The sequence below is a fragment of the Pinus tabuliformis genome, chromosome X (genome assembly GCF_031772625.1).
Source record: "Pinus tabuliformis cultivar Carrire ecotype Pingquan chromosome X, CPIR1, whole genome shotgun sequence".
Taxonomy (NCBI): Eukaryota; Viridiplantae; Streptophyta; class Pinopsida; order Pinales; family Pinaceae; genus Pinus; species Pinus tabuliformis.
Window position 1 is genome coordinate 671,300,999 of NC_142308.1, and position 27,672 is coordinate 671,328,670.

The 27,672-nt window shown below is 40.8% G+C and overlaps 1 protein-coding gene across 3 annotated transcripts in view; it reads right to left on the reverse strand.

The window, feature by feature from the left end:
- LOC149141747 (uncharacterized) overlaps positions 1-27,672 on the reverse strand; it is a 120,915-nt gene that overhangs the window by 510 nt on the left and 92,733 nt on the right. For all 3 annotated transcript variants that reach the window (XM_089453247.1, XM_089453245.1, XM_089453246.1), the window contains 5 exons: positions 796-912; positions 564-711; positions 387-479; positions 153-221; positions 1-43 (listed from right to left, as the gene is read on the reverse strand). In XM_089453247.1, coding sequence (XP_089309373.1) covers positions 1-43; positions 153-221; positions 387-479; positions 564-711; positions 796-912 — 470 coding nt within the window. The remainder of the gene's footprint in view (positions 44-152; positions 222-386; positions 480-563; positions 712-795; positions 913-27,672) is intronic.

A 27,672-nucleotide genomic window follows, 5' to 3' on the forward strand; every position in this document is an offset into this window, starting at 1 on the left:
CAAGAATTGTAATTCCAAGTTTTGACGTATAATTTGCCTCACCCTGTAAGACAGAAGTGTGTTAGAGAAGAAAAGAACATAAAAGTTTATAACATACGAAAACTTATTTGTATATTTTTCAACCAATTTATTTGTTGGAATCAAAGACTTGCCTGAACTCTCGACCATCTTCCTATTGATGACTTCCAGCCAACAATGGAGTGCATCACAATTGAATTCTCCTGCCACACAAGGCAAAAAGACAAATTGTTAAAATAAGAAAACCTTATACACTGGATCCATCAGAACTCTGCAGTTGAGCGCACTTGGGTTAGAGTAGTTCAAAAGAAATCAAATAAATAAGAAAACCTCCAAAATGAAAATGAACATCCAAAAAGTTTTTTTACCTTCAGTTCTACATCATCAAGAATTATGCAACCAATCAATCTAACCCCTGCCCCAATACGAGCATTTGCCGAAATAGAGACATTTGGCCCAATCTGCTCCAGCAAACAATGATTAGAAAGCATTTTAGAATTTTTCCAAGAAAGAAACACAAAACAAGCACTAGGCATGTCTCCCACCTTTGCTGTTGGATGCACTTTTGCTGAAGGATGAATATAAACATCACCAACAATAGTAGCAGTCCTACCACCATCGCTTTTTGCTAAGAGTTCAGGACTAGTAAGTCGATATTGTGAAAGGTATAGTGAAGAGCATCTCAGAGACATTCTGGAAATAAAGAAACAACTGGTGATTCCTTGGGCACAATATGGAATTCTTGCAACAGTTTATTTACATGTGTACTCATATTACCCTGGAGTCTTGATCTGCTCCCAGAAATCCGATGTCTCATATGTGTACAATTTCTTCTTCCCAGCAAGAGGGGTCAATATGTCTTGGTCTAACCTGACAAAGTCTGTTGGCAGGGCCCTATCAAAGGCACAAAGACAGATGAGAATCACAAGCAACAAGTACTTTAGTTGCAATATATCTGAAATTATACGAGCTCTCAGTTATTCTTTAAATCTTTCCACAATGTCACATGTTAAGTTTCAAATTTAAGATAAATATTCACTGCATGTAAATGCTCTCCCAGTATGAGTGAATTATTCAAATGGAAGACAGACTCTGAAAAATTCAATTATTAAAGATGGAACAGAGGTTATATCGATTAGCATCTAGAACGGTCACCCAGAAACAAGACAGTGAAAGGGCATAAAAGTTTAAAGTTAAACTGCATATCCTAAATGACAAGTAGACAGTCTACTTGAGATAATAACTAGCATTGTTCAAGAGTGCATTTGATTAAATGGGACCAAAAGCAACAGATGCATCTAAGAATACATCACAAAGCAAGTTTAACAACACAAACAAATGCATGGATTATTTCAAAATTTCAAAAATAACATACCCAGCAAGTTGCAACATATTAAACACCAAAATGATTAATACTGTGGGGAAGGAAATGAACATACTGAAAAAATAATTATTATGTATCAGACATCAAAATAACCATGCATAGATCAGGAATGCAGATATCAATTAAATTAAGATGGAAGTAAGCTTTTTTTCCAAATGATTATAAAACCTGTCAAAATTATTGACCAAAGCAAATGCTATTCACAAAAAGGACCTTCAGAAAAGTCAAAACTGGTGCATGCTTGGCTACAGTACTTCCTGTCCTAGATATGGTAACCTACTTCAGATGAAACAACATAAAGAAACACTATACAGCTTGTGTTTATACTTATAGTAGAAATTAGCACAACTAAATTAAATAACAAGGACTCAAACCAGAATTAGTCCATCACAACTAGTCATTGAAAACTTTGTCAACACATTTATCAATAGGACTCTGGCTACTATATACCATATAGCACTTTCACTCCAAATGCACATACAAAGGGATTTTAATAAAGAAATGTACGTGTACAAGTGGCAGTTAATGACACTTTTCAATCACCATAATTGACTTACATATGGAATTTTGTAACTAGGGCCTTTCAAAGATGTGTTTTCAAAAAGTTATGCTTAGTAGATTCCTCAAAGTCTGTCACAGGCATGGAAAGAATCCTCATCTACTTTTACAAAGTCTTGTTCATCGATAGCTTGAATCAAGGTCATCCTTTTTGAATTTCAAGCTATGCATTGAATGACCTTATTCCTATATGTTTACACATTTACCACTTATGAGAAAGCGTGGTTTTAACATTTACCTAAACAAGGACCTACTCAGATTGATTTCCCTTAACTCTTTCAGAACTTGATCAATGAGTTCAGTAAGTTTTGCACATACTTCTTCCTAAAGTGTATTTTACTGAATGTTTCTTTAACCATCCATATTCTATGTGCCATTGCAGATCCTCGTAAATTACTTCCTCTCAATGATGCATTTCTCTTTACTATCTTGTTAAGGAACTAGAATACAATCGCTCAACTAGCCCAGACCTCTAGCTCTTCCACTAAAAGCTCCCTAAGTCGTACAACATATAGTGATTACTTGGCCTCGACCCCTCAAGGCATAGGTGATGCTGTCTCCCAAAGGATTTTTCACTTCTTCAGTGCATTAGCATCTCTATCAAGTGCCTCCCTTTATTTAGTTATCCTTTGAATGCCCTAGCCACCTCCTCTCTCCAAAAAGGGAGATTGATACCAAGTAGAGTAGTGGAAGAACACATCTAACAGCAGTTTTTTGGATCAATTGGATCTTCACGCCCAAGTGCCAACCCTCACCTCCCACCTCAACCCAAGGCACTTGGCCCGAAGATGGTCTTCTATGATGAGCATTTTGTTGAAGAATGTAACTAGTGTTGGTCTTCATAATTGTATTTGATGAAAAGAAAGAGAAAAGAAATTTATTGTAAAAGGAAAATTATTTTGAGGCATGGGTTTCATGCTCTTTTATTTATTTACTAGGTCAAAGCCTCCATTGAAAGCTTCTAGGTTTTGTCATGAGTCAATAGAGTCATTGTCACTTTTATTAGACCCTTCTTGGGTTTTTGTATCATGTAAAAAGAATTATTTTTGAGTCAAAAGAGTCATTTGTCACCTCCACACCAAGTCAGCCCTGTCCTCATGAAGTCGGCCTGGATTAGGGCTATTCGACCTAGCAAAAAGGGTATATATAGAGAGGCAGCTCGACCTATTTGAAGCACTCACTCAACAAGTTCAATCTACAAGAGAAAGAAGTAGAAAAGAAGAGAGAAGTTGCAGGAGAAGGAAGGAAGAAGCTGGGAAGACCTAAATCAAGTTCTTTGGTAATCTCTCTCTCTCACACGTGCGAAGTTTCTAGGCTGAAGCTGGGGCTGAAATTCTGAACTCACTGTAGGTCCGAAATTCTAGATTGAAGCTGCATCTAAGAAGCTGACACTTGGAGACTTTGGCAAGGGTCATCTACAAGAAGGAAGGGCTAACTTGGTGATTGGAGGAGATCTTTGTCTAAGTCTAAAGGGTCTTGGATTGTCTCATCTTGATTTGAATCTACCAGTGGAAGAGTTGGACTGGGTTTTCCCTTTGGAGGGATTTTTCCCTGGCTGAGTGCTACATCTTGTGTCTCTTGTTCTTGTGGTCTTCATATACATTTTATTTGGTAATTGCTTGATGAAAGATAAACTAATAAAGAAGTAAAATAAACCAACATAATCACAAGTAATTATCAAGAAAGAGGAATCAAACCTTAAGCATTGATTTCTCAACACATTTTATGCAACTAAACAATGCTCTCATTGTTTTTCTTGACTACATTTAAGTTTTGAGTCATCCACATGGCCTCAAGATTTTACTCACCCAGTTGAGGGTTTGCTCTCACCAATTACGCACAGAGTCTAATCATCACATCCCATGGGCGGAGTATTTGTCAGTTGTGCCATGTGCAAGATACAAAGACCAAGAAGCACTTCATCTTCAAGCGTCAAATATCTTATGATACTTGAGGCGGATATCATTATCTATATTGTTATTAAGGAGGGTCCCTGGCTGCCTTGTTTTTCTATTTAGATTAGAAGTGTCTGGCTCTCTTTATACGGGAGGTGATCACTCAAACAAAAGACCTTATGGGACTCAGCCAGGCCCTGCCCCACCAAGTTGATCACTTCCTTCTTCCTACCTATCACTGCAAAAGAAGGTGATAAGTGCCATGCAAATCCCAACGATGGATGCAAATGACATTAATGTTAGTTTTTGTAGCATCAGATGTGTTCTAGCAACGAAATTTGGTGGAGAGTCTAGAATACATGTATTCTCCAAAACTTAGAAATCGTTTTTGGAAATTCCACCTAGAGACGACTTAACTATAATAATTAATCTTTTTTTAATGGTTCCTAAGTCTAAACATAGGAAAACTGATTAATTAAAGGGTATTAATTAAATCATGATCAGAATCTTCTAGAAGAAGACATGGATCAAGTTCTAGTTAATCTTAGCCATCGATTATGTTTTAATCTTGGTCGTTGATGTCTCAATGAGAGATTATAAGAAGAAATTCAATGGGAGTTGGAGAACACACTTGAGCCACCAGCAGTTCGAATTCACTAGCAGATCGAACTCCAGAGTAGCAACACTAAGTTGCCGGAGAGAGCTAGTGAGCTCGAAGTAGTGAGAGAGGGGCAGGGATAGTAAGGTCGGGGGGATATTTTCCAGTCCGGTGAGTGCATAGCAGAGAGGCAATGAGTACCACGGAGAGGCAGTGCAATGCTTCAGAGGGGAATCCGTATTTTGCTGGGAAGAAGCAGTGATTCAATGCCAGAAGTCGGAGTGGGAGCCCGGAGGCCAGGATAATCGATCTTCCAAACAACAACTGATCAATTATTGAGAGAGACGCTGGTCCGAGTTGTGGGACGCAGGGACTATGCAGAGGCAACAGAGAGAAGCTCATCTTGAGCCAAGGTCAGTGTCGGATCGCCAGTGGGAGTGAGATTTTTCTCACTAGACTTTCTGTCAGTCATTTCTCTGTATGGATTGCTAGATTTTAGCATCCATAGTTTTGTACTCAGATTTACTATTGCGTAATAATTAAAACCCTCAACTGTTGCACCGGTTTTCCCGAATTGGGTTTTTCTGGGGACTTGGTCCAAAAATAACTATGTATTTGTGTGTGTGTGCATCTATTCTTCTAGAGTTATTTTTCTTCTGCAGTATTTTATTTGTCAAGGCTGCAATGTATTAATTTCGATATTTACTGTCGAACACAATAAATAATTTGTTCAATTTATTTAACAAATAGAAGAAAGTTAGAAACTTAATCAGTTGTTGCAGTAGGATTCAGGGTTTTCCGAATTTTCACATGGTATCATAGCACAGATCGTAAGCCAGAGAGCTCAGTAGCAGAAGGGAAGAGGAATTCAGAATCTCTGCAGAGGTAGCAGTTTGAAACCCTCATAGGCAACGCAGTTCTTGGCCGAAAGGTCGATTTTTGAGGAAAATTTTATTTCTCTGAGAGAGTCGACAGAGAATAAAATTTCTAGATCAAAGATTACCAGAGGTAGAGGGAGCAGCAGTATTTTCCTTGCAGAGCAGATCTTCAGCTAGGACACAGTTATTTTGCAACAGTTTGCTAGTGCAAAATAGCGTCAAAAGGAAAGAAGAGCATACACTGAGGGAATTCTTTCCTCAAGGAACTTCTAGCCCAGAAGTTTGATTTTTCGTAGCAGAGCAGCAGTAATTGTGAGCCAATTTGCCCACTCCAGCAAGGAGTGCATAGAGCCAGTCAGCAACTGCGCAAAGGAGAAGAGGAGGAATTCGACTTTCTTCAGAGATGGCATCAGCAGGGTTGAGAGATCAAGATCGGTTGGAGGGAGCCTCCAACTATGTGATCTGGAAGGCAAGAATTTCTTGTCTTCTAGATGAATATGATCTCAAAACTTACATCAATAGTGTGGTAGTTGTACCCACAGATGCAGATCCGTTGAAGGCCTACAAGAAGGAGATGGCGAAAGCAAAGAGGTTGATTCTTAATGGGGTTCGAGATCATGTGGTGTCTCACATAGCTGGCAAAGATACTGCCTGACAGATGTAGGAGGCTCTTGCTACGCTATATGAGGGATCTTTCGATCAACAAAAGATGTAACTTGAGGAGAAGCTGAGATGCACAAGGATGCAGAAAGGGGAGCATAGAGACCCCTTCCTCACTAAACTTCAGGATATCCAAGACCAGTTGTCTGCAGTAGGGTCAGTGCCCCAGCCTACAGAATTGGTGTGGTTAGCTCTAAACAGCATTTCCGAAGAATGGCAGGTCTTCATCCAAAGTATTCTGGGTAGAGAAAAGTTGCCAGATTGGGATTGAATGTGGGTTGATCTGCAGCAGCAGGAGATGAGGTGAGATTTGGTGAAGAGCACCAGCAACAGCAGTGGGACGAAGCAAGTGAAGGAAGAAAAATATGTGGCCCTCGCATCAAAGGGGTAGCAGGAGCAGCACAGGAGGAAGAAGGACATTTCCAAGGTGAAATGCTTTAGATGTGGTGAGCTTGGCCACTATAGCACTCAATGTCCTCTCAGAAAGAAGGACAAAGAGGAGAAGCAGGATCCGCAGGGTGCATTTGCAGAGATCGACAAGTTGTCCTCCAGATTGGAGGAAGAGTTTGCCATGATCACCGATATACCTCCAGGAGTGAGGTGGGTTGATTTGGTTGTGTAGCCCTAGAGAGCTACAGGATGGGTGTTAAGTTATGGTATGTTCTATGCTTAGAGCAATTTACTTTTCTTTCTTATTATTATTCATAGATTAGCAATCACATGTGCATAAGTAAAGTGCAGATAGAACATTAAATGATCAACTGAAAACAAGCCAAGACAAGAGACACAAGATGTGGCGGCTAGCCAGGGACAAACCCCACAATGTGTGGGGAAACCCTTTGTTCAAATCTTCTTTTATCTTCAATAATTCAACAAAGAGAAATAGTACAATAAATCTGATTTATATCAGTAGTAGCAAACCCTAGATCAGTAGCATCAACATTAGCGGCTTCATCATCAAAACTAGGGCAGTCGATATCTCGTAAACCGACCGTCAGATCGGCTTGATTCCACCACCAAAAAATGCGGCCTTTAGAGGAGGTCCAGATGGACCTACAACGCAATTCAGAAGAGGAGGTTTGATGGTCAACGCTGGTCAAAGTTTGGATCTGCAGTTGCAGCTTCAAGTTCAGCAGCTTCCTTCCACGTGTGAGAGAGTCTCTTTTCTGCACAGTAGAGAAGAGCCTCTTTTCTACGCAGAAGAGAGAGAGAGAGATGTCATAAGATGAGTGAGTGCAAATGAGGAAAAGTCCTCCTGTATTTATACACAACTGTTGATGTTTGAATAGATGCAACTGTTGGGCTTCTGAGCCTACATGAGTTGTAGGTCGGCTTGATAATAATTCCATAATCAAAATAAATTCATATCTCCATAAATACTTATCGGAATTAGCTGATCTTTAGATCAATCCTACACCTCTCGACGAGAGGAATCTAATAAAAATATTATCAGCCATGAATAAGATGACCCACGTGGAGTTTGGCCCTAGTTTCCAAATTTAACACTCCCTCTCAACTAGGGAGAACTCCATCTGCAATTTGTCTGTTGGTCGCTACTATTCATCCATCAAATGTACTGCCCTGTACAGCCTGACCCCTGCTCTGCTCTGCTCTGCTCTATCCTACCTGCTCTGCTCTGTTCTTCCTACACTGCTCTATTATGTTCTGCCCTGTTCTGATCTGCTCTGCTCTGCTCTATTCTACTCTACTTTGCTTTGTTCTGTTCTGCTCTGCTTTTGTCCGAATTATGAAGAAGAAGAAATGATCAAGGATGCATCATACTGACTCAAAGTCAGTCTCAGAGTATGTACCACTGGTCCCAGACCAGTCTCAACCAACCCGAAGTCAGCGTCATAGTGAGTACAACTCCTACCACTGGTCCCAGACCAGTATCATCCTCCACTGACTCAAAGTCAGTCTCAGAGTGCGTACCACTGGTCCCAGACCAGTCTCAACCGACCTGAAGTCAGCGTCATAGTATGTACCACTCCTACCACTGGTCCCAGACCAGTATCGCAGTCTCAGAGAGTGTACCACTGGTCCCAAACCAGTCTCAACTGACCCGAAGTCAGCATCATAGTATGTACCACTCTCACTAGTCCCAGACCAGTCCTGCACTGACATGAAGTCAGTCTCAAGAGTATGTACCACTGGTCCCAGACCAGTCTCGACCAACCCGAAGTCAGCGTCATAGTAGGTACAACTCCTACCACTAGTCCCAGACCAATATCATTGATCCCAGATCAATTAAGGTCATCCTAGCGTAGGGAGTACAGTAGATACAGCGATGCGTCCATCGATACTATTATGGTCCCTATCCTCATTTCCTTGCTCATTGATCAGATGAGAGGTACTTCCCATGAGTCCCAGACTGCATGGGTAGGATGCCTTGACAGGAGAACTTAATCAATCTCGTCCTCACAGGAGAACTAATCATCCTGCTACAATTTGTCATGGAGAACACATCATCCAGACCTCACAGGAGAACTAATCATCCTGCTACACAGGAGAGCGAATCATCTTGTCCCACAAGAGAGCAAATCATCTTGTTCCACAAGAGAGCGAATCATCTTGACCACAGGAAAGCGAATCATCCTGTCCACAGAAGAGCGAATCATCCTGTCCCAATGCACACCACCAGGGGAGGGTGAGTCACCCTGTGGTCGTATGTTGCTCCAATAAGAACCACAAGCCCCCAGAGCTCCCAGAGCTCAATGTATACAACATGCAGGACTCTTGGACAAGGGTCTCTTGACGACTCCAAGTCGTTTAGGAAAATCACAGATTTGATCTTTCCCCGTGGCTTTGACAAAGCGTATCGACCTGTACATCATCCTAATGCAATGGAGCCTCCTTGCTCATCGACTTGCTATATCCCAGATAGGGCAGTATCTAATGTCTATCTACTGGAGCAATTGTTGAATACGGGATTCCTCAATAACCGAATCCCACCTCTGGCTGTTACAGAGAATCACAGTGGTATTCATCATGTGTACAAACAGCTCACTAAAGAGCTTCCCCAACCAGGGAGCTTCATACTCGTAGATATCTATCCGGTCTCAGCGATGCTTACAACAACCGATTTTTGCTTCCTGCTCATCCATGATATCGAAGTAGAATCTAAAGAGAAACAGCACTAAGAAGTGCTCCAGTGGTCCTCCACACTGTCTGCCCAATCAGCATTCGAATAATCATGCAGTTTCATATTTCCGACAGTGTATCTCAATCCATGAGTGATTGTGCCCTAAAGACATCTCAGAAGATTCTTGGCACCAATCTAGTGAGGCTCAACCAAATATGAGCTCCCCGTGCTAACTGCAAAACATATGTCCGGACAGAAGTTCACCAAGAACTTTCCCATGTTTGGTCCGACATCACTACTGTATAACTTCTACAAGGTAGTCACAGTCTTGCAGTTTATCATTTCACATCCGGAATCCAATCCCTCTTACTTCTGCAAGTGAGAGGGTCTACATTTGTCAGAAATAGTTCGTCCGCATAAGGTGCCGGTATGAGAGGTCTATCATCCACAACCTTCGGATAATGGTTTGGATCGGTTTCACTCCTAGTGAATCTCAGCTTCATCAAACAGCTATCAGTCCTCTCATACTACGCCCAGGGTGTTTTGCTTCAAGCCATAGAGGGCTTTCTTCCCCCTGAATACATGAGATTCTCGTTCATGAATCTCAAAAACTCCACGGGTTGTTTCAAACCTGTGGACTAGCTACATGAGGGGAATGTTCCCCTTGTAAGATTTTCCTTCGGTACATCTTAGACATGTACTTTCATGCTCTTTTTGAATTCAGGCTTCCCTGTCACCATCTGACTCACAGACCTCGTGTCAATGGACGTGGTCCCCAGTGGACTTCCTGCAATTTGATACAACCCTGAACTCAAAAACATCTTTGAAAATTCTATTTCCAAACACGTACCTTTCCATCGATGAGTGCCACCCTGAAACCTTTGACTTCCATTTCCGAGATGGACACCAGGTTCTTCTTGAAATCATGTACATAAAAGTGATTTGGGGTTCCTTGTTCCTTCCACCCTTAGATCGAAACTTCCCAATGAAGTGATCTTTAGATGGGTCATCAGAAACTTCTGCTACGCCAGTCTGATAATATTTTCTGCTTCGACTTCACCCTAGGTGAATTATGAGGAACCCATTGATCCTTTTGTCTTGTCCCAACTGTCTTCAATGATTGCTCTTTCACTCTTGCTTGGGCATTGTCTTTGCCTCAGCTCTAATACCATGTTAAGTTATGGTATGTTCTATGCTTAGAGCAATTTACTTTTCTTTCTTATTATTATTCATAGATTAGCAATCACATGTGCATAAGTAAAGTGCAGATAGAAAATTAAACGATCAACAGAAAACAAGCCAAGACAAGAGACACAAGATGTGGTAGCTAGCCAGGGACAAACCCCACAATGTTTGGGGAAACCCTTTGATCAAATCTTCTTTTATCTTTAATAATTCAGCAGAGAGAAATAGTACAATAAATCTGATTTATATCAGCAGTAGCAAACCCTAGATTAGCAACATCAGCATTAGCGGCTTCATCATCAAAACTAGGGCAGTCGATATCTCGCAAACCGACTGTCGGATCGGCTTGATTCCACCACCAAAAAATGCGGCCTTCAGAGGAGGTCCAGATGGACCTACAGCGCAGTTCAAAAGAGGAGGTTTGATGGTCAACGCTGGTCAAAGTTTGGATCTGCAGTTGCAGCTTCAAGTTCAACAGCTTCCTTCCACATGTGTGAGAGAGAGTCTCTTTTCTGCGTAGTAGAGAAGAGCCTCTTTTCTGCACAGGAGAGAGAGAGAGATGTGATGAGATGAGTGAGTGCAAATGAGGAAAAGTCCTCCTGTATTTATACACAATTGTTGATGTTTGAATAGATGCGACTGTTGGGCTTCTGAGCCTACATGAGTTGTAGGTCGGCTTGATAATAATTCCATAATCAAAATAAATTCATATCTCCATAAATACTTATTGGAATCGGATGATCTTTAGATCAATCCTACACCTCTTGACGAGAGGAATCTAATAAAAATATTATCAGCCATGAATAAGATGACCCACATGGAGTTTGGTCCTAGTTGCCAATTTTACCAATGGGCAAGTATCTTGAGGAGGTCCACCTCGTGAATCAATACCTTGCTATGGGAGCCCACAGCATGCAATAGCAGGATGGATCAGTGGCAAATGGTGCAGTCAGATGCCAAAGTGATAGATGAAGTGGCTAGTAGCAGTCAGATACAGAGCAGCGCAAAGCAGAGTTGGCACAGTGCAGAGTCAGCAGCAGTGCAGAGGCTTCAGTGACAGAGCAGAGTTTAGCAGCAATCAGGACTCGGGTGACAGATGCATCATACTAACCATAGTTGGTTCAGTATTTTAGATGCTTTTCAATTGCAGTTGTTGCAGTTGCAGCAGCAGCATATGAAGAGGGAGTTGCTATGCAGATGCAGTGTTGGCAGCAGTTCAGCAAGGCCGGCAGCATCACATATGCAGCGTATATCAGAGTTGCACAGTAGTTGATGGGCAGCAACAGCCAGACATCAACAACGTGATAGGAGGTGGTGCAAAGACAGGGTGTTGCTTCAGTGGGTTGCAGCGCTAGAACACATTCCTTGCTAAGAGGGAGTGTTAGTTTTTGTAGCATCAGATGTGTTCTAGCCACAAAATTTGGTGGAGAGGCTAGAATACATGTATTCTCCAAAACCCAGAAATTGTTTCTGGAAATTCCACCTAGAGACGACTTAATTAAAATAATTAATCTTTTTTTTAATGGTTCCTAAGTCTAAACTTAGGAAAACTGATTAATTAAAGGGTATTAATTAATTCATGGTGAAAATCTTCTAGAAGAAGACATGGATCGAGTTCTAGTTAATCTTAGTCATCGATTATGTTTTAATCTTGGTCGTTGATGTCTCAACGAGAAATTATAAGAAGAAATTCGATGGGGGTTGGAGAACACACTTGAGCCACCAGCAGTTCGAATTTACTGGCAGATCGAACTCCAAAGTAGCAGCGTTGAGTTGCCAGAGAGAGAGATAGTGAGCTCGAAGCAATGAGAGAGGGGCAGGGATAGTAAGGCTGGAGGGAGATTTTCCAATCCGGTGAGTGCATCGCAAAGAGGCAATGCAGTGCTTTAGAGGGGAATCCGTATTTTGCTATGAAGAGGCAGTGATTCAGTGCCAAAAGCCAGAGTGGGAGCCCGGAGGCCAGGAGAATCGATCTTCCAGACAGTTGTTGATCAGTTAGTGAGAGAGACGCTGGTCTGAGTTGTGGGATGCAGTGTTGCATACGCTGACACAAGGACTGCATAGAGGCAGCAGAGAGCAACTCATCTTGAGCCAAGGTCAGTGTCGGATCGCCAGTGGGAGTGAGATTTTTCTCACTAGACTTGCTGTCAGTCATTTCTCTGTATTGATTGCTAGATTTTAGCATCCATAGTTTTGTACTCAGATTTACTATTGCGTAATAATTAAAACCCTCAGCTGCTGCACCGGTTTTCCCGAGTTGGGTTTTTCCGGGGACTTAGTCCAAAAATAACTGTGTATTTGTGTGTCTATGTGTGCATCTATTCTTCTAGAGTTAATTTTCTTCTGCAGTATTTTATTTGTGAAGGCTGCAATGTATTAGATTCGATGTTTACCGTCGAACACAGTGAATAATTTGTTCAGTTTATTTAACAAATAGAAGAAACTTAATCAATTGTTGCAATATGATTCAGGGTTTTCCGAATTTTCACAATTAAGCCGGAGATGTTACCTGCAAATCAAATCAGAGGTTCAAATGAATGGGTTTCAAGTCTGTACATGCTCCGAATAAGTGCATTTCATGGTGATATCTTGAACAAAACTCCCAAGAAGTTTACTGTGGATGATTGCTGATATGAAGAGACAATGTTTACTTGTTTTTCAGGCTGTATATTGAACATATTAAGTTCATATTGAGGTTGCCTGACTCCAAAGCAAGTCAGATATTTATTGTAAATCATTCCAGATGTTGCTTGAAGAGCAAGCAAGTCATACTTTGCATCATTCAGGACAGCCTTAACCCACAAATACTTTGCTGTTCAAAGTTAGTTTGAGTTAGATCATAGCGGTCTCTTGAAAGGATCAGAGATGATGTGGAGACCGAATCAGCATGAGGACTCCATCAATAGCAGTGTTTTTATTAGCACAATCAAGTTCATGTAATCAGTGGAGATGAAAGCGCTTCATGACAATTCATCAAAGGGAGGTGTTACACTTGAGCTGCTACACATGCAAGTTAGGGCATAACTTTTAAGGAGATCTTTCATCAAACTTGGGCACTGTCATGGGTGTTTTACTTGGCACTTTCTTTGATTTATCTTCAGTGAGAAGGGCATCTTCATCCTTATCTTGTTTTCACACTTATCTTGTGATCTATTACACGAAACAGAGATTTGTTTTTGACTACTATGCAAGTGTTAGGTCCGTATTTGGTGTTTATTGTGCATGTGTAAGGTGCTATTTTTAGACATGACTTGCATGCATGAGAAGTGCTTATTTTATGATGAATATTCACAAGCAACCAGCAGCTGGAGTGCTGGGTTATGGTTGACTTCATGAACTGTTCTTTGCTGCCAACTCAGGATGGACACCACTAAGGAGGGGTGCACTAACCTTGGAAAAATCTAGGTATTTTCTTGCAGATTTACAACATGTTTCATGCTATACTTTACTAGCAATACCGGGAGTATTTCTATTCATGCAAGCAGCATTTCCTATGAGAAATCAGCAGGCAAACTAACAAAGAGGGCGCTCCCTTTGATGTAACCTTGAACTATCTTTAGCAGTGGGAGGACACTATTCTTCTTCCCAGTTTAGCACTGTTTTTAGGTCCTGAATCCAGCATGTAGATCAGTTTGCTTTTGTACTAAAGATAGAGGTTTCTTTTGTGCGAAGTTCAAGAAAAGCATATGGAATATTGTTGGAGAAGAAACAAGCCAACTTTGGAACCAGATTTCAGAATTAAACAAGATCTTCTAGCATATAAGGAGCAAGAGAAAAAGAAAATCATCATTTTCCAGTGTTCTTCATTACAAAGTTTTACTGCAAACGATCTCTCTTATTCTTCTCTATTAATCTGAGTTTATGAGCAGCAGTGAATATTTCCATGTATTGACCAGGTCTAGAGGACCCTTTGACTAACTCCCCTCCAGTCCCTTGGCACAAGATGCACACTGAGATTATGTCAGACTACGTTCCCTGCATCTCTGATTAATTAAATATAGTTTCTTTGGTTTGCTTGAGTATTTCATTGTTGAGAATTAATTCGTGGCTCTCTCTACTAATAGACAATCCTTGCCTAAACGTTCATTCAGTCCCCATGGAACTGATTTCCACAAGGGGCATTATAAGGATTACTATCCGTACCTTCATAATGGTTGATAAGGACAAGCATAGCTCTACTCCCTCCTCTACACATCCCTCCAGTTCTAGAGAGTAGTGCTTCTCTCTTTTCTAGTATTTACCTATTTGGTTTATCCCTCTTACTCACTAATTTTCTTTTCGCTTGTATTTCTTTTCCTTTTGGCACTCCCACATCATAATTGTAACTTCTTGTTTCTCTAGTCCCATTGACTTATCTTTGGGTCATGGGTGGGCATAAATAAAATTATCTCATCACTCCCACAGTAGCAGACCAAATCTCAGCTTACACAAGTATTAATTCACCTTCTCTTTCATTGCACGGACCCCACAAACAAGTTGGTTCTCCTTGTCAATCTCAATTGTATCAAAATATTAGTCTCTTTGGTGTGGATTGAAAACTTCAAAGACTAATTCTGATGCCATTTCTAAAATCAGGCGGAAACTCTCTGACTCTCTTACATAAGTTATGGCAGCATTCTTAAGATAATATGAAAAATTGCTTGGGCTAAAATTTGTAAAATTTAAATGTTTAATATAAAGGAAAAACAATTTTCGTAGAAAACATCATAGATTTTTTTATTTGTGGGTGCGAGGGGGTAGGGGATAATCAACCTTTTAACTTTATAACAGATCCAGATCTAGATCCAAATATGGACACACTAGATTTTTTGAAAAGTCAGGATCCAAATATAGTGAAAGGACACACACACACACAGCCCCAAAGAGCTAATCAGTTGTTGCCACTACTGCCATGGCATTGTTGGCAATCCAATTTGTGCAGGGACTCAGCTCGATGCTCACGAGTCACAAGGTTAGGTGCACTAAGTCTATGCTGCCTGCTTTACAATGGGTACCATCCTTAGAATGGGCAGAAGTGCCTGGGACTTTCCCAAGGAGTTATTTCCATGCGTATGTGTATATATATTCAAAGAACACTTCACCAGATGTTGGAAAATCAAGGATATTATATTAGGGTTTGATTCTCCTTTCTTGATAATTACTTGTGACTGTGTTGGCTTCTTTTACTTCTTTGTTATCTTATCTTTCATCAAGCAATTATACATACATGAAGATCACAAAACAAGAGACACAAGATATAGGCACATGCCAAGGGAAAACTGCCCTCGATGGGAAAACCCAGTCAAGATAATTCTTCCTTTCAATAGTATTCTTTGAGGCTTTTCACCCTAGACCAAGACCAGACTTTCCCTCCACACAATGTCAGCCTCCAAGATCTTCAACCCCTTCCAGCAACTACGATTAGGCAGCAGCTTACGACAACAACTAAATCTTAGGAGACTTCAAGCTCCCAATCCAGACCATGAAACAAAGCAAGAGGCACCAAAAGTTCGATTTTCCTCTTCTCTAGAGACTCCCCCAAACTCGCACTTCTTTCATCCTACCGACAACAGAATTCGCACTTCTCCAACTCTTCTTGAGATATTGAACTTGCTTGAGAGTGAATGCTCCAAATGACTTCCACCTCCTTCAATAAATAGGCTTCTTGTGGGTCGAATGGAGGCCCTTAGGCTGACTTGATCTTCCTTAGGCCGACATGATGTGGAGGACACAAAATTCATATTTGACTTGATACAAAACCTTTTTACATGATCCGAAAGCCCAAGAAGGGTCTCTTCGAATGTACAATGACTCTATAAACTCATATTAATCCTAGGAGTCCACAATGGGGACTTTGACTAATATAATGGTGACCCAAGCATGAAACCCATGCTTTAATAAGTTATTGTTACAATAATAAAGATTCTTTTCTTTATTCTTTTGACAAGTACATTACATAATCACACAAGTACATTATTGAAGACTGAACATAGTTACTTTTTCCAACACTCCCTCTTAACTAGGGAGGTATTCATAATGTACAAATACAATGGAAGATCACAAACTATATAAAAACATGAAGAACCTTTATACACCGCAATGCCAAGGACTAGATTTCTGACCAGGGCAATCTATCAAACCAGTCACTCAACAATTTAGGCATTGCAATGCCATGGACTAGATTCCTGACCAGAGCAATCTATCCAAGTGGGACTAAGGTGGAATCAATCTTTCAGCCCCTCTAGGTACCATCAGGCTTACTTGCTAACCACCAACCCAAACATACAGGTGTGTATCCAAAATCGAGCTCAATAAACAACACCACCTTTTCAATTTTGGGATTCCTAACATCAACACAGAGTGTCGGACTGATGTCTCCCCAAGCAATGTTTCACTTGCAAGACCTCAACAAATATCTTCCATTTCTTTATCATCAATACAATCACCAATATCTACCAAACCTAGCAGGTTCCTTAGATATTCGAACTTCTTATTAGGAAAACCCTTTGTCAATATGTTTGCTACCTGTTTGTCTGTTGAAACATATTCTAACTTCACAATCCCATCCTGCACTAAATTCCTAATAAAGTAGAACTTATTATTGATATGTTTCGTCCTTGAATGAAACACGAGATCTCCAAACATCTTGATACAAATTTGATTATCACAGTTAATCACAGTAGGACCCAAAGACTTTTCAAACAAGTCTGTCAGAAGCTTCCTTAACCAAACAACCTCTTTTCCTACTTCACATGCAACCACATATTCTGCCTCAACACTACTCAATGCAACGGGATCTTGCTTCCTACTCATCCATGAGATCATAGCAGCTCCCAGACTAAAGCATCCTTCGGTAGTGCTCCTTCCATCGGTCTCACTGCCACCCCAATCAGAGTCTATGAAGCCAATTAGCTTGACTTCCTTACTATCATACTTTAGGCAGTGATGTATAGTGCCACGAAGATACCTCAATATATGTTTGGCAGCTATCCAATGATCATGACGAGGCTCCAACTGAAACTGACTAAGAATGTTTACTGCAAAACATATATCTAGCTTAGTATTTACCAAATACATCAGGGAACTCACCAACTGACGATATGAGGTAGGATGCACAAGACTCGAGTTGAGCTTCTCAACTTCTTGAGGTTGGTGATCATAGGAGTAACCATCGGCTTGGAGTTCATCATCCCAAATTTTTGTAATAACTTGGTGATGTACTTTCCTTGCCCCAAATATATTTCCCCAGATCTCTGCCATACTTCTAGACCTAGGTAGTAATGCATCAGCCCTAGATCCTTCATTTCAAATTCAACTGCCAACATTTTCTTGCATTCTTGAATTCTTCGTTCTACACGAGTGATGAATAGATCATCCACATATAGTACAATAATGGCTGGCTCATTATTCACGACCTTAATATATAGATTCAGATCAATAGTACTCTTCACGAACCCAATCTTGAGAAGATATGCATCCATTCTTGCATACCATGCCCTTGGTGCTTGCTTCAAGCCATATAGAGCCTTCTTGAGTCTGCAAACATGAGAGTCCCTGCTATTCACTTCAAATCCTTCAGGTTGTTTGATGTACACTTCCTCATCAATGGTCCCATTCAGAAATGTGGTCTTAACATCCATTTGATGGATATTCCACCCCATTGTAGCAGCCAGTGAAACCAACGATCTAATGGTAGTGTATCTTGCAGTAGGTGCAAATGTTTCTTCATAGACAATGCCTTCTTTTTTAGAGAAACCCCTTGCAACGAACCTTGCTTTTTACTTGTCTATACTTCCATCAACAGCATGTTTGATCTTATAGATCCACTTCGATGTGACAACCAATTTGTCACTAGGTCTAGGAACGATTTCCCAAACCCCATTCTTCATGATGGATTGATATTCTTCCTACATAGCTTTCTTCCAAACCTCTTCATGCTCAACTTCTTGGAATGTAGATGGTTCGGCTTCAATCAATTTTGTCATATATGCAGCATAACCAGAATACCTTTTCAGTTTCTTACTTTCCCTAGAGGACCCTTTCGCAGCTTCATGTCCTTCAGCATCTTCTAATGTAGCTTTCAACCAATTTGGCCTCTTCCTTGTGGTTGGGATAACCACCGATTGAATAGGCTCACTTGGTCCTTCTTCTTCATCATTTGCAGTAGAGTTCTCATGAACTTCATCTTCTTCAAATACAGGAACTTCTTCGTCATCAGAATCAATAGGAATATCCTTTGATTTCTTATAAGTTTGATTCTCATCAAATATGACATCCCTGCTTACTTCAATGTATCTTCCCTCCTTTATGTAGATTCTATATGCTTTTGAGGAAAGACTATAACCAACGAATATTCCCTTGATGCTTGTCGAGTCCAACTTCTTTCGCTTGTCTTTCGGAACATGGACATATGCTGGACTTCCAAATATGCGGAAATGATCCACACTCAGCTTCTTTCTTGTGAATACTCCTTCGGGTGTAGTATTATCAAGACTCTTATGAGGACTTCTATTTTGAACGTATACAGCAGTCATTACTACTTCACCCCATAAGAACTTCGCTAAATCTTTGTTGATTTGGGGTAGCATCGGATGTGCTCTAGCCATGAAAATTGGTGGGTAGGCTAAAGGACATGAGATCTCCAAGACTCAAAAATGGTTTGGGGAAATTCCACCCGGTTAGAGAAATAGTAAAATAATTAATATTTTTAATGGAGTTCCTAAGTTTAAACTTAGGAAAATTAAAATATTAATGGGTATTAATATAAAACTGGGTGAGAATGTTCTAAATGACATGGATCAAGCCAAATCTAATCTTAGCCGTTGATTAGAGATTTAATCTCGATCGTTGAAAACTCAACAGAAAAGTATAAGAGGAGGCTTGCGGGTGAATTGGAGATACACCAAGATTGATCAGTCGTTCGATTTTCTAGAGCAGGGTTCGCTGAGAAAATTCAAACAAGTGATCTGAGTTGCAGCGAGGGGCAGTGAGTGCATAGCAGAGAGAGAGAGATAGTGCCAGAGGGCCAGCGCAGTGATTGAGGAGGCTATGTAGAGGCCAGGAGGGATGACGCAGAGCCTCGAAGAAGCGTTGGAAGGATTTTCGTTGAGCAGACTCGCTGAGTATCTACTTCCGAAGAGAGGCATTACTGCCAGAAAGATATCTATGTTGGGTGAACTAGTTTGGCACCCTAGTTGTACTCAAGAAAGATGTTTAATAATAAAACCCTCAGAACTGTTGCACCGGTTTTCCCAAGTTGGGTTTTTCCGGGGACGATTGTCCAAAAATAACAATGTCCCTTGTGTGTTTGTCTGTTATTTCAGTTGATGATCTGTAGATGAGTTGCGACTGCATTTGTGTTTATTTTCAGTATTTATATGGTTAAACAACTTGTTAAGGAATAAACAAGTAGGTGGAATAAACCAAATAATGCAGCAATAATTTTTGAAGTGTTAGACTTAGAAATTTCAACACGGTATCAGAGCATTGCAAATCACAGGAGAGTTGAAGGCACTAGAGAGACAGAGTTGTTCATAAGCAGAAGGCAACAGACAAGGGGTGACGCAGAGGGCCTGCATCATCATTTCGAGCCAGATAGAGGGCCAACACAGAGGCAGAGAGAGGCAAAACTTAGAAGAGGCTCACGAAGAGCCACGTCATCCTACTCAGTCAAGTACGCTTGACGCAGTTGGCCAAAGGAGCGATTCAACCTTGCTGGGATTACACAGAGTTAAGAGGCTCAGTTTCTTCAGCTGTTGGGGCCTAGGGAGCTGTGGGCAGATTATGGATTGGGAAGTTGGTGGGGTGTTGTTGTTGTCGATGCAGAATAGTACCTAATGGGACAGAACCAAGGTAGAGGGAGTCGCTGCTTTGAGGGATTTCTAGCCAAGAAATCCAGATCTGTGTTGCAAGTGCATAGAGGATCCGAGAGGAGAAGTTCGACAGTTGGCAGGAGGATTTCCAGGAGGGAAATCGAGGCTCATAAGGAGTCTAGGAGAAAACTTCTAGGAGGGAAGTCGAGACTCAGAGGGAGTCAAGAAGAAGAGCGGAGATGACAATGAACGGACTGAGGGATCAGGACAAGTTGGACGGGGCCTCCAACTTTGTCATCTGGAAGGCCAAGATCCTGTCTGTTTTGGATAGACATCGCATCAAGGGCTTCGCCTTGAGAACCGTGGCTATCCCAGTCGACCTAGCTGATAATGAAAGGTATGAGGATGCAATGGCCAAGGCAAAGTGCATAATCCTTGATGGGGTCAAGGATCATGTAGTACAGCATATTGCCGAGAAGAACACGGCAAAGGAGATGTGGGATACCTTGACGACATTGTATCAGGGCACTTTCGTGCAGAGGAAGATGCTACTGGAGAATCAGTTGCGGTCGTATCAGATGCAGAAGGGGGAGCAGATAGATCTATACCTCAGTAGGTTGCAAGAGATTCAAGACCAACTTACTTCCATAGGGGCCACACCGAATCAGGAGTTCATGGTGAGGACCGCCCTGAATGTAATCTCCGAGGATTGGGAGACATTTGTCCAAAGCAGTTTGGGCAAAGCAACTCTTCCAAGATGGGAAGAGATGTGGGCAGCTCTTCGCCAAGAAGAGATCAGACGGCTGACCAAGGCAGGGAGTAGCAGCAAAGGAGGTCGAATCAAAAAAGAGGAGGAGGATGCAGCTCTGGCATCTGCAGGACAGCAGAGGAAGAGAAAGAAGAAGGACATCTCCAAGAAAAAGTGCATCCATTGTGGGGAGCTGGGTCATTATGCAACCCAGTGTCCCAGGAAGAAGAATAAGGGAGAGGCTTCTGACTCCAAGGCAGCTCTGGCTAAGGCGAAGAAAGAAGTCAAGACGGATGATGACTGTGCCATGAGTGCTCATGCACCTCTAGAGAAGAGGTGGGGAGACATCGAGTTGTAGTTAGGAGGACTACAAAAGATGAGGGGAAGGATCCTTGAGGTACCCAAACTCTTGGATCATATCCGGCTACAGAAGCCCCGAGAGACAGTAGCAGGATGACAGATGTCAGTAGAAGAAAGATGTGGATGGAGCAACAAGGCAGTGCTAGAGTGTAGTCGTCTCTGGCAGCGCAGTTAGGGTTACAACAGTGCGAGAAGCACAAAGGTGGTTGCAGCAGTGCAGAAAGGCACAGAGGTGGTTGCAGCAATGCGAGAGGCACAAAGATGTTGCAGCAGCGCAGAGGCAGTAGAGGGAGCACAGGATAGCAGCAGAGGTAGCTTCAACATCAGAAGTTGGGTAGATCAATTACTTACTTCTCAGTAACTGAGTTGCAGTGCAGCAATTAGCAGTGGTAGTGCTATGGGTAACACGATCCAACATGATGAGAGGGAGTTGCAGTGCAGATGCAGTGTTGGGAGGAAGGACTAGCAGCAGCATGGATGCAGAGGGAGCTGCAGTACAGATGTAGCAGTGGCAGAGCCATGGGCAACAGTACCGGAGGCAGCAGTAAAGAGGATGTTGGGCAGCATGCCAAGCATCAGCACAGGTACCAGTGTCGAATGATCAAGGTGATATTCAGTGGTGGAGCATTACTAGAGCACATTCCTCGCTAAGAGAGAGTGTTGATTTGGGGTAGCATCGGATGTGCTCTAGCCATGGAAATTGGTGGATAGGATAAAGCAAATGAGATCTCCAAGACCCAGAAATGGTTTGGGGAAATTCCACCCGGTTAGAGAGATATTAAAATAATTAATATTTTTAATGGAGTTCCTAAGTCTAAACTTAGGAAAATTAAAATATTAATGGGTATTGATATAAAACAGGGTGAGAATGTTCTAAATGACATGGATCAAGCCAAATCTAATCTTAGCCGTTGATTAGAGATTTAATCTCGGTCGTTGAAGACTCAACAGAAAAAGTATAAGAGGAGGCTTGAGGGTCAGTTGGAGATACACCAAGATTGATCAATCAATTCGATTTTTTGGAGCGGGGTTTGCTGAGAAAATTTGAACAAGTGATCAAGTTGCACCGAGTGGCAGTGAGTGCATAGCAGAGAGGCAGAGATAGTGCCGGAGGGCCAGCGCGGTGATTAAGGAGGCTATGCAGAGGCCAGGAAAGTTGACGCAGAGCCTCAAAGAAGCATTGGAAGGATTTTCATGGAACAGACTTGCTGAATATCTGCTTTCGAAGAGAGGTATTACTACTAGATAGATATCTCTGTTGGGTGAGCCAGTTTGGCACCCTAGTTGTACTCAAGAAAGTTGCTTAATAATAAAACCCTCAAAACTATTGCACCGGTTTTCCCAAGTTGGGTTTTTTTCGGGGACGATTGTCCAAAAATAACAGTGTCCCTTGTGTATTTGTATGTTATTTCAGTGAGACTGCATTTGTGTTTATTTTTAGTATTTATATGGTTAAATAATTTGTTAAGGAATAAACAAGTAGGTGAAATAAACCAGATAACGCAGGAATAATTTCTGGCATGTTAGACTTAGAAATTTCAACAATCTTAATCAAGGAGCATAGTTCTAATGCCTTCTTCAATTGGCCTATTCTTTCTTTCGGCCAATCCATTTTGTTTGGGATAGTAGGGAACAATGAGCTCCCTTTTAATACCTGTGTCCTTACAATATGCAATTAACTCTTTAGAGGTGTATTCCCCACCATTGTCAAACCTTAGAGTCTTTATCTTCTTTTCGGTTAAGGTTTCCACCTCAGCCCTAAACTCCTTGAACTTATCAAATACTTCATCTTTAGTTTTGAGTAGGTAGAGCCATGTCTTCCTCGAATGGTCATCAATGAATGTTACATAGTAGAGATGACCTCCAAGTGTCTTGTCAGACATGGGCCCACATACATCAGAATGGATGAGATCTAATATTTCTTTAGATCTAGATTCACTATGATGAAATGACTTTCTAGTATGCTTCCCCAAAGAACATCCTTTGCAGACACCTTCATGGTCTAACTTCATATCAGGGATACCATGAACCAATTGGCTAAGAGTAGGGATGACTCTATAATGAAGATGGCCATACCTTTGATGCCATAGTTCAATGGGACTTATTTCCATATGAATGAGAGCTTGAGGAGATGGAGTGATATCCTGATAAAGACTTCCTTCACAAACTCCAATAACCCTAGCTTTGTCAATACTAGAGCTATTTCCCCAAACCAATACTTTTCCATCAACAAAAGCAATTCTTTCCCCTTTATCTTCTAAACAAGAAATAGAAAGTAAATTCTTTTTCAAACCTGGAACATAGAGAATGTTGTTGAGATGTAGCTTCAATCCATTGTCCAGCTTTAATGATGTAGATCCCAGGCCTCTAACAGCATAGCTTTTGTTGTCACCCAATTCCACTACATGAGAGGATGACTCCTTCGATAGTGTGTAGTTGCCTACTTTCACCTGACATGTGTCTCGATGCTCCACTATCAATGATCCATGCATTGTCATCAGTAAGAGATCCTGTAAGGGCAGTGAAGAATCCATGACTCTTGACTTTGTTGAATAGGTAGTAGATGATCTTCTTGATCCATCTTCCAGCAGAGTTGAAACCCAAACTTATGTAGTTCACCATAGAGGGAGAATCCATGCCAACAAAGTGATCTTCGACTTCTCTTGACCTTAGCTCTGATCCCATGTTGGAAAATCAAAGATATTATATTAGGGTTTGATTCTCCTTTCTTGATAATTACATGTGAGTGTGTTGGCTTCTTTTACTTCTTTATTATCTTATATTTCATCAAGCAATTATACATACATGAAGATCACAAAACAAGAGACACAAAATATAGGCACATGCCAGGGAAAAACCCCCCTCGAGGGGAAAACCCAATCAAGATAATTCTTCCTTTCAATAGTATTCTTTGAGACTCTTCACCCTAGACCAAGACCAGACTTTCCCTCCACACCATGTTAGCCTCCAAGATCTTCGACCCCTTCCAACAACTTCGACTAGGCAGCAGCTTCCAGCAACATGCAGCTTACGGCAACAACGAAATCTTAGGAGACTTCGATCTCCCAATCCAAACCACGAAACAGAGAGAGAGAGAGGCACCAAAAGTTCGATTTTCCTCTTCTCTAGAGACTCCCCCAAACTCGCACTTCTTTTGTCCTCCCGGCAACAAACTTCGCACTTCTCCAGCTCTTCTTGAGATATCGAACTTGCTTGAGAGTGAGTGCTCCAAATGACTTCGACCTCCTTCAATATATAGGCTTCTTGTGGGTCGAATGGGGGTCCTTAGGCCGACATGATGTGGAGGACACATAATTCATATTTGACTTGATACAAAACCATTTTACATGATCCGAAAGCCCAAGAAGGGTCTCTTCGAATGTACAATGACTCTATAAACTCAATATTAATCCTAGGAGTCCACAATGGGGACTTTGACTAATATAATGATGACCCAAGCATGAAACCCATGCTTTAATAAGTCATTGTTACAATAATAAAAATTATTTTCTTTATTCTTTTGACAAGTACATTACCTAATGACTCAAGTACATTATTGAAAACCAAACATAGTTACTTTTTCCAACATTGGATTCCCCACTCTTTGCCAGAATATTTAGATGGAGGGCAATGTCAACTGCTACCTGCAAGAGCAGCTGGTAACTCAAGGGACTCAACTGATTAAAACTTGAGACCTACGGTGTCCCCATCAAAAACATGCCTTTGATGGATGGTCCAACTAATTGAGCCAAACACTGGGGCTTCTAAATTGAAGAACTTGGAGTTGGCCTTTAATCCACTAATCTGCAGATGGGTCAGAAGATCATTTAATATAATCTCTTTGGGTGCAGCCACATGTTTGACCACTACATCAAGGTGATCCCATGGCCGCAAATAAAAGCTATCATGGGAATTCAACCTTGCCCACTGGTAAAAATGCTCCTCAGTCCTCACAAATGGATGTGTCTATATTCAGATTAGGTATTTTGTCAAAAAAAACATGAACCTGGAACATAGAAGCTTCAGATCTCCAAATATATTTTGCTTGAAATCATTGTCACAAACTAAAAATTGTTGACCACTATAAAAAAACACTCAAAGTTGTGTTTTTTTGGATGGGGGGAACGGTTATTTTAGTATTTTATAGGGAGAAGTTTAGCATTTTAGAGCCCCACGCTTTGCCTTTTTTAACTTTTTATTTTTTATGGTTTTTTTAACGCTTTTTCCAAAGGCTCTACCAACTTGATTGAAAATAGATCTTGAGCAAATCTTCTAGTGCTTGCTAATCAAAAACATATCCCAAGCAGATCCAAATAGATGGATCTGGTAACATTGCTTTCTTTCTTAATGTTCTCTCTCTTTGTTGTGACATTTTATCTCATCTTAGATCATGACAATGAAAATGAAGAATGGGAAGCACACTTGTTTAGTAAATTCATCTTTTATCAAGGATCCATATGTGGCAAAAGATTGATCATATTTTTCAACTGTGTATTTATACATTACTCAAGAGACAGGGTTCCCTCCCCAAAAGGGGTTATAAATTATGGGCCCACATGAGGTCTAGATCAGTGTTAACCACCTAGGAATCTAATAACAGCGTATTGACTAGGTCAGATTAAGACAAACCCTAGCAACACACATACACAATAATTATTATAAATAGAATTTAGTCATGCCCTTTTGTGAAAATTACACAATCTTTCAAATACTAACCTACCACGTGCTAATCTCAAGCAACCAAGTGTTGGAAGAAGACCACCAGCAAATAAAGAAGAGAACAAAAACCACACTTAACTCTCCTAAGGTTACATACTAGCTATATACTAGGTAGACTCAATGTTCCACAAAGTTTCAGAGACGAGGAGGCGAGGGAGCGGGGATACGCAGGAGCGGCCTATGCAAAAGCTCCCCACCAATTTTTAGGAAACGTGGGGGGACGTTGGGGTCTTAAAAACTTATAAATATAAAATATAAATCGAGGAATCATATAACTGAAACAAATTTAAAACGAAAAGCATGATCATTGATATCATTATCATATAAATTATAATCATACATCATACATGTAATTTTGTAACTGTACAGTGTAACTACTAGTCTACTAACTTACTAACAATGCACAATGAAAATAAATTATAAAATTATAAATGTTTAAAGTTTTAAACTTTAAACTTTAAACCATATTGATGTTCCACTTCCAACTATGAACATTGAATATTGAATAATATAAAAGTCAAGTCTGATACATCAACGGCAACGTTCCGTTCAACGAAGGAGTAGACAGAAGGCTGCTTGGCGATGGCGGCAGTGTTCAATTCAATGAAGGAGCAAACAGAAAATGAAATGTGAAATGAACATAATGTAAACCTTTCCCGGTTGGTCAACAAATATTAAAAATTATGATTTTTTTGTTTCATAAAAACATTGCGAATTTTTTTCTATGGAAACAACCCCTCAAGACCCTTTCAGACCCCTTTCGCCTAGGAAATGACCCCAAAAATGGAGGACACGACCCGTTTCAAGTTTACTCGCGTACCTTGTTTTTTGGGAGCGTGGGGAAACGTCCCCCTCTCGTCCCCAAGTCCCGAGAGCGCGAGGGAGCTAGGAAACTCGACCCCCATGTGGGGGGACGCGACCTCGTGGAACACTGGGTAGACTGGCCCACATAAGAGTGTCTTGCTGAAGTTTTACTAACATGCATTGAAGGAATAGGAAGCAGATCTTCCTATTCCTCTCTAGATAAGGTGCACTTGTCCATGGGGAATAAGGTGCGCTAGGGGAGATAATATAAAATAAGATAATTATATTAATGACTGATGAATGACTACAAAAGCAGGTCAATAGATAAGAGTGTCTCACTGAAGTTTTACTAACATGCATTAAAGGAATAAGAAACAGATCTTCCTATTCCTCTCTAGATAAGGTGCACTTGTGCATGAGGAATGAGGTGCACTAGGGAAGAAAAATATAAGATAAGATAATTATATTAATGTCTCATGAATGACCACAAAAGTAGGTCTATGGGATTGAAGAGTACGCGTATGAATACAATGTGGGAGTGCAAGCACAACTCCTAGAAATGTCGAAAACAATATACAGAAACAAACCTACATAAGTATAATATCAAAACATAAGTATAAAACTATGACAAATGTATGGTCATATAAAATACTAAGTGAGTTTGGACAACTCAAGAACTTGTTAAAAGAGAGAGAGATCGAACAATGAGACTGATGATGTTGAGTTCTATTTGCTAGTTTTTGTAGCATCGAACAAGTGTTCTAGTCTCAATTTGTATCTAAGAGACTAAAACACGAGATCTTCAAAACTCAAAAAAGGTTTCACGAGATAAGCTTGTGAAATGCATTAATTAAATTAATTATCCATCACTTAAATTTTTCCTGAGTGTAACTTATAAAAATTGGTTAATTAATAGTAGTTAATTAAGGAAATGTAAGAAAGCTCTAGAAACTCACACGGATTGAGTTTGAGATGATCTTAGCCATTGATAA